At 44.0% G+C, this 8,355-nt stretch overlaps 1 protein-coding gene across 1 annotated transcript in view; it reads right to left on the bottom strand.

Moving 5' to 3' along the window:
* Nucleotides 1-589: 589 nt before the first annotated feature.
* LOC122939486 (double-stranded RNA-specific editase B2-like) overlaps nt 590-8,355 on the bottom strand; it is a 529,987-nt gene continuing 522,221 nt past the window's right edge. The window contains exon 9 of the mRNA XM_044295555.1: nt 590-794. Within this exon, the coding sequence (XP_044151490.1) occupies nt 590-794 (205 nt within the window). The remainder of the gene's footprint in view (nt 795-8,355) is intronic.

Below are 8,355 nucleotides of genomic sequence, written 5' to 3'. Positions count from 1 at the left end.
TTTCTAGTTTATCTGTCTACCTCACTGAGGTGGACGCACATGCTCAGTTCCATCCTTCAGCTGCAGCAGAAAGGACACGACACCTGAGAAAGGGCACGCCTTCTGATCTGCCAGCTTGAGATAAAACTGGCAGAGCAATTGGAGCAATGAATAGAGAGTGCGGTTGATCCATGTGAGACACAGGGCTGGTTCTGTGCATTAGAAAGAGACTGTCATGTACTAGATGATGTTTGATTTTTTAATTTTTTACATTAATCATGGGATATCCCCTTTAAGGATCTTAATACAAATTACAATATGATCACATTGTATATTCTAGGAAGGTATAATTATTCTCTGTAATGTATTTCAGCATATTATACGTGCAAATTATCTGTATTAATTGAAAATACATGCTTGGAAAGAAGTACATATATCCAATTCAAAAGACATTAACCTACAAGGAATGGAAGTCAAGGTGAGCGGGGTCTTCAGTAAATAACACATAATAAGGAAAGGCTTGTAGCTGCTTGACCTTGATTAACCTTCACGCAGGCTTCTTGCACAATTACTATGGTTTAGAAGATCGGAAGGGAACAATGTTATTTGTCTACAAGAAAGGCATTTGCTTACCGCTAAGGAGAGGATGATTATGCCGATACGGTGCTGGCAATTTACCAATCTCTTCTATTCTGTGGCTCATTACCCTGGACAGGTGGCCTGTGTGGTGTAGGCTGCCGACGATAATGCTGTGCACGTAAACAGGCTCGATGAAGTGACTAAGGAGAGCACCCTGTAACCCCAGGATATTCCATCTGGACAAAGAAATTGAAATGACGCAGGTCAGAAAATACAGGATCAAGTGATTACAAACTGCAGTTCCAGTAAAAGCACTCTAGTTACCTGCTGACAAAATCAGACGCATATACGGTGTCCTTTACCATGGAGCTACGATTTCCAAGACGCATGAGTAAGCTGGTTTAATACTAGCTGGAGATAGGAAGTTATCCTCATGGTCTACAGGACGTTATTCCAGAACTAAGCCATCAAACTCAACCCAAAAACTCACCTCTTTTGGCAAGATCATAATCTGTCCAGTTCTAATTTCATGCTTAAAGGGGTTGTCACTTCAGCAAATATCATTTATCATGAAGAGGAAGTGAATACAAGGCACTTACTAATGTATTGTGATTGTCCATATTGTCTCCTTTGCTGGCTGGATTCATTTTTCCATCACATTATACACTGCTCGTTTCCATGGTTACGGCCACCCTGTAATCCGTCAGTGGTGGTCGTGCTTGCACACTATAGCAAAAAGTACCAGCCTATGTGAGCTGAGCTCCCACGGCTCCAGCCACCAGAGAGGCAGGCACTTTTAAATATATATTGTGCAGGCACGACCACCACTGATGGATTACAGGGTGGCCGTAACCATGGAAACGAGCAGTGTATAATGTGATGGAAAAATGAATCCAGCCAGCATAGGAAGCAATATGGACAATCACGATTAGAGATGAGCGAATTGAATCCCACGAAGTGGAATTCAATCCGAATTTCAGGATAAATTCGATTCGCCTTGAAGCCGAATTTCCTCGTGCTTTGTGTTAGCGAATCGATTTAACCTGAAATAGTGTAAAAAAAAAAAATATTTAATACTTAACGTGATGACGTAATCTCGTGCCGCACACATTTTTACTCCAGATCTTCAAGCAAGATGGCGGGGGCCAGCCCGTCTCGAGCAAATAGAGGAGGTAAGTTTAAAAACAAAAAAAAATTATTTTAATTTCACACTGTTTTTACATGCAGATGCCGCGATCATGTATGAACATGGCATCTGTGGGGTACAATGATGGGGGGCGGCGCTATCGCCGCTCCCTGTCATTGCACCCGCTACTTACAAAAAATGCACTTTGTGACAAAGTAATTCGCAACAAAGCAATTTTTTTTTGTAAAATTCAGCGAATCAACCGAATCGAACTTTTCATAAATTCGCTCATCTCTAATCACAATACATTAGTGTCTTGTATTAACTTTCTCTACATTATAAATGCCACTTGCTGAAGTGACACAACCCCTTTAACATTGTTATCTTTGCACACAAAAGACATATCATCAATATATTCAGGGCCGGCGTTACGGGGGGGGGGGGGGGGGGGGGCAAACTGGGAAATTGCCCAGGACCCCCGATATCTAAGGGGCCTCCTGCTTCAGTGCAGACAGCTGAACAGTGTAAGGTCCCCTAACTCACATAACACAAGTCATTACCACAGTGCTGACAGGACCTGCAATAATGTCAGATGCAGGAGGCTGAGCTCAGCAGAGAAGAGGGGATGAAGGACCTGCGATGACCTCACCATCATGTGACCAGAACAGGAGGCGGAGCTCAACAGTGCAGTAAAGTAATGAAGACCAGCCATGCATGTGAAGAAATATGGATTCAATGTAAGTGCCAGGGAAATGCTGGAAGTTGTAGGCCTCTCCTCTTATACCTCCTGTTATGTAATATCAGAGTACATTACAAGAGGAGGTATGAGGAGAGGACTAGAACACCCAGCATGTCCAGCTTGTTATGTAATATCATAGTACATTACGAGAGGAGGTATAAGAGGAGAGGACTACAACACTCAGCATCTCAAGGCCATTATTATATAATACCAGCTTACATTACAACACCCTGGGAATGGTGGGAGTTGTATACCTCCTCTTATAATGTACTCTGATATTACATAATAACTGCTTGGGCATGCTGGGAGTTGTAGTCTTCTCTTATACCTCCTCTTGTAATGTACTCTGATATTACATAATAACGGCTTGGACATGCTGGGAGTTGTAGTCCCATCTTCTTATATGTCCCCCTGTAATGTGCTCTGATATTAAATTATAGACATGCTGGGAGTTATAGTCCTCTCCTGCAGTAATGTGCTCTGAATTAGGGCCGGGATAATGGATAGGGGAGGGTAGTCATCTGCCTAGGGTGCCACTTCGCTACCCATAAAGAGGAACACACTCATGGTGGTCCAACTTCACAAGCCTCAGACCGCTAGGCCTCAAGCCTGTGAGGCGTTAGAACAGAGCAAGAAGCCAAAATGACATCACTGCAACCTCCTGCTCTGGGTCTCGTATGATGACGTTATCACGTGAGACCCGGAGCAGGAGTGGTGATGTAATTGGGACCGCATGCATCAGGACGCAGCAACACAAGCCACAGATAAAACTGTGGTCTGCATCGGGAGGGAGGCAAGGTTTTTTTGTTGTTTTTTTTTGTTATACAAGATGGCCACACTGCTGGGGGGACCAGGGATGGGGGGAAGGAGATCATTATATATATACTTGGCAGGCACTACTAGGGAGGTGCACGTGCCATCTCCCTTCCTGCTCTGCTGCTGTAGGTCTATGGGACAGCAGATCTGTTTAAATCTGTGTTATTGAGCACTTCTCCTTTGCCGAGATAATCCATCCCACCTCACAGGTGTGGCATATCAAGGTGCTGAATAGACAGCATGAATATTGCACAGGTGCCTTAGACTGCCCACAATAAAAGGACACTGAAATGTGCACAGTTTTGCCTTACTGGGGGGCAGAAAACCAGTCAATATCTGGTGTGGCCACCATTTGCCTCACGCGGTGTAACACATCTCCGTCGCAAAGAGTTGATCAGGTTGTTGATTGTGGCCTGTGGAATGTTGGTCCACTCCTCTTCAATAGCTGTGCAAAGTTGCAGAATATTGGTAGGAACTGGAACACGCTGTTGTATACGCTGATCCAGAGCATCCCAAACAAGCTCAATGGGTGATATGTCCGGTGAGTATGCTGCCATGCAAGAACTGGGATGTTTTCAGCTTCCAGGAATTGTGTACAGATCCTTGCAATATGGAGCCGTGCATGATCATGCTGCAACATGAGGTGATGGTCGTGGATGAATGGCACAACAATGGGCCTCAGGATCTCGTCACGGTATCTCTGTGCATTCAAAATACCATCAATAAAATACACCTGTGTTCGTTGTCCATAACATACGCCTGCCCATACCATAACCCCGACGCCACCATGGGCCACTCAATCCACAACGTTGACGTCAGCAAATCGCTCACCCACACGACGCCACACACGCTGTCTGCCATCTGCCCTGAACAGGGAAAACCGGGACTCATCCATGAATAGAACGCCTCCCCAATGTGCCAGATGCCATCGAATGTGAGCATTTGCCCACTTATGACGACGAACTGCAGTCAGGTCCAGACCCAGATGAGGATGACGAGCATGCAGATGAGCTTCCCTGAGACGGTTTCCGACAGTTTGTGCAGAAATTCTTTGGTTATGCAAACCGATTGTTGCTGCAGCTGGCCGGGTGGCTGGTCTCAGACGATCATGGAGGTGAACATTCTGGATGTGGAGGTCCTGGGCTGGTGTGGTTACACGTGGTTTGCGATTGTGAGGCCGGTTGGATGTACTGCCAAATTCTCTGAAGATGGCTTATGGTAGAGAAATGAACATTCATTGCACGGGCAACAGAGCTGGTAGACATTCCTGCAGTCAGCATGCCAATTGCATGCTCCCTCAAACTTTGCGATATCTGTGGCATTGTGCTGTGTGATCAAACTGCACATTTCAGAGTGGTCTTTTATTGTGGGCAGTCTAAGGCACACCTGTGCAATATACATACTGTCTAATCGGCACCTTGATATGCCACACCTGTGAGGTTGGATGTATTATCTCGGCAAAAGAGAAGTGCTTACTAACACAGATTTAGGCCTCTTTCACACTACCTTTTTTCTTTTCCGTTTTGCGGGCCGTTTTTTGCGTTCCATTCATTTCAATGGTTCCGCAAAAAAAACTGAATTTACTCCGTATGCATTCCGTTTCCGTATTTCCGTTTTTCCGTTCCGTTGAAAGATGGAACATGTCCTATTATTGCCCGCAAATCACGTTCCGTGGAAATGCATCCGTATCCGTTCCGTTTTTGCGGAACCATCTATTGAAGATTTTATGCCCAGCCCAATTTTTTCTATGTAATTACTGTATATGCCATACGGAAAAACAGAATGGAAAAATGGAACGGAAACAAAAAAAAAGAAACAACGGATCCGTGAAAAACGGACCGCAAAACACTGAAATAGCCATACGGTGGTGTGAAAGAGGCCTTAGACAGATTTGTGAGTAATGGGTCTTTTGTGTATGTAGAAAATGTTTCAGATCTTTGAGTTCAGCTCATGCAAAATGGAAGCAAAACCGAAAGTGTTGCGCTTATATTTTTGGTCAGTGTATTAATAAGTACATAAACAATATACTGAAATGGCAAGTCATTAGCTCCAAAGTCAGCGGCAAATGGGGTTATTGTTAACAGGACCATTGTGGCTCATTTTTGTGACATAGTATCAGCCCACTGGTACTCTGATGGACCAATCTGACCCTAATTGTTTCAGAAATGTCATAGACAAAAACTGTGATAGATCACAAGGATTCGTTTCTCAGAACAACTCTTAACTTAGAGGGTACTCCTCAGTTCTGAAACTGTCTGATACGTCATAATGACATATCAGAAGCTTTGATAGGTGAGGATCTTGGTGATGAGACCCACAACAATCACTAAAAATAGGAAGGAGTAGAAGCTCTCTTCTTGGAGAGCAGTGTACAGTCTCGGAGAAAGTCTATCAGTGAGATTATCTTCTCAGCACTTCACTTTTTGTGGCGTAAAAAAAAGTTGCAAGTACAGTGTTTGTGACTTTTGGAATGCCACTTGTGAAAAACTTTGACGCATCTACCCAGAACAGTTGTAGGGTGGGGAGTGCGCAGGTCCAGCTGTTATCTTTATCTGTTTTTAGGAGCAAATAAAGAAAGAGAAGGCCTGTTCCTCATCATAAACTAAAAGTTTCATCCGGCAGAGCAGGAGATTTTAAATACCAGTGTAAAATAGCGATCTCTAATAAATCTCCCCCTATGAGTCTGTACACCAAGGATGGCCAAACAGAACCAAAGGGGCACAGAGCTGAGCTGAGTGCTTTGGCTAGGGTGGCCACTGGCTTCACCCCAGAAAGCCGGACCTCACTGGCCACACCCCCAAACTTCTAAAGCATGCCCCGTCTTTGACCATACTCTGTTAAGCCACGCCCCCGCTCTGTTAAGCTATGCCCCATCGCCGGCAAAAAAAGTGGGTAAAGAACTTTCGGACCGGAAGGTGAGCTGCGGGTATCCGGGGGTGCTTTTCTCACCCTCAGTCAGCCACAGAGAGCCGTGTCTGCAGGCTCTAGTGACTGACTGGAAGTGAGAGAATCCTGTTGCCACCCTCATGGGAGAAATACCTTTCTACTGCGTGTGTCTTTAAAGGGAAACTATCACCACGAAAATGCAATGTAAACAACAGACAGAACGTTATAGAGCAGGATGAGCTGAGCAGATTGATATATAGATTTATGCAAAAATATTAAGTAAAACTTGTAATTTATTGATTTTAATCCCTGCTCATTCTGGACTTTGAAGTCATGGAGGTGGTCCTACCAGTGTATACAGAGACAGCTGTCAATCACTGATAGGACTGCCTCCTTGACTTCAATCTCCAGAGTGAGCAGGAATTTAAATAATTACAAGTCTTCCTGAATCTTTTCTGATCAAACTATATATCAATTTGCTCAGCTCCTCTTGCTCTATAATATGGTGCCTGAATCTCAGACATCATGTTCAACATGACAGGTTCCCTTTAAGGGCTTGTCAGATCTAGAAGACAGGCAAACTGAACAAAACTCATGGCTCACCCCTCTGGACGAGAACTAACCAAGAGAGTTGAAAGAAAAATCTAAAGCAAGGAGCAGGCAGCTCTTTCAATTGAGGCCTATTGGGTATGTTGTGAAGACTTTATCCCCTGTGTGTCCTCTGCCTGGGGACTACAGAAGACAGAAGACATAGTCAAGACCCAATTAGCAAAAAAATAGGGATGGACAGCACTTGGTAACAGTGTGGTGGGTGCACGTCTCCAGGGGGTTGGTAAAAATACCCCCAATCCAGCGTATATAACAAGAGATGAAAAAATAAAAAACAGGAGACAGCACGTCCAAAGTGATGGAATTTAATCCGGATTAAATTCCAACACTTTGGACGTGCTGTCTCCTGGTTTTTATTTTTGTTTTTTATTTTTTCATCTCTTGTTATAGTCAAGACCCATTCAGGAAAGAAAGATATAGGAAAAGTCAGATCAGAAGGTACTTTGTGGTATTGTATGGCAGCCTGAGGGGCACAAAAGGCAAAGTACAGAATACAAACACCTTTATCTAAGTCTGGCAGCCAAAGGGGTCCAGGAGCTAAGGGGAACAAACGACCTTTGACCACAGTGTGATGTAACCTGTTGCTTCAAGAAATTAAACTTCTGCGATTTGTACTGAGCAGAAGACTAAACGCGAAGCTTGAACTGTCCTCTGAAAACCAGTAGTGTATTGCTAAGTTTGAGATGTAAAGAACAGCTATGAGTTTACATCTTGATCCCGTGTCAGGGTTTATTTCTCCTCTTCTGCCTCTCTAGGATACTTTACTAACAGAGGGCTGCACACCACAGCATCTACACCAAGATACAATAATACAGTAGGTGCAGAGCCTCCATCATACTTCTCATGTGGCAAAGGAGGAGAACAGAACCAGCCACCATGAGGGGTGTAACCGTGACCACAGCTCCACCCCATCACCACCTTCCACCCGATCCCGCTCGCCACACTACTACTTATTATTATTATTCTAGTCATCATCATCATAATTATTAGCTGTCTAGCGAAACACTTCACCTAATCTGAGCGTTTTAGGCTGCTCAGATCAGGTTATAGATTCTTTGACCCTCCTTACAATGGTACCTTTCTTTTCAGTGTCCCTCATCCAGATCATGAAAAAAACACTTTTTAAACGTATGCAAATGAGCTTCTGAATTGTATTTTTTGCGGATCCGTTTTGCCGGAACACTTTATGCCGGACCTGGCACTAATACATTTCAATGGAAATTAATGGCAGATCCGGGAGTGTTCAAGTGGCAAGTGTTCAGGATTTTTGGCCGGAGAGAAAACTGCAGCATGCTGCAGTATTTTCTCCGGCCAAAAAAACGTAAGAGGGACTGAACTGATGCATCCTAAACGAAATGCTCTCCATTCCGAATGCATTAGGATAAAACTGATCTGTTTTTTTTACGGTATTGAGCCCCTAAGACGGAACTCAACACCGGAAAAGAAAAAACGCTACTGTGAAAGTACCCTAAGGCCTCTTGCACACGAACGTATTTTCTTTCCATGAACGTTCTGCTTTTTTTGCAGACCGTATACGGAACCATTCATTTTAATGGGTCCTCCAAAAAAAACGGAAGGTACTCCATGTTTCCGTATGTCCGTAATTCCGTTCCGCAAAAAA

This window comes from Bufo gargarizans, chromosome 5 (assembly GCF_014858855.1).
Source record: "Bufo gargarizans isolate SCDJY-AF-19 chromosome 5, ASM1485885v1, whole genome shotgun sequence".
Taxonomy (NCBI): Eukaryota; Metazoa; Chordata; class Amphibia; order Anura; family Bufonidae; genus Bufo; species Bufo gargarizans.
This window is presented reverse-complemented; position numbering and strand designations above follow the sequence as displayed.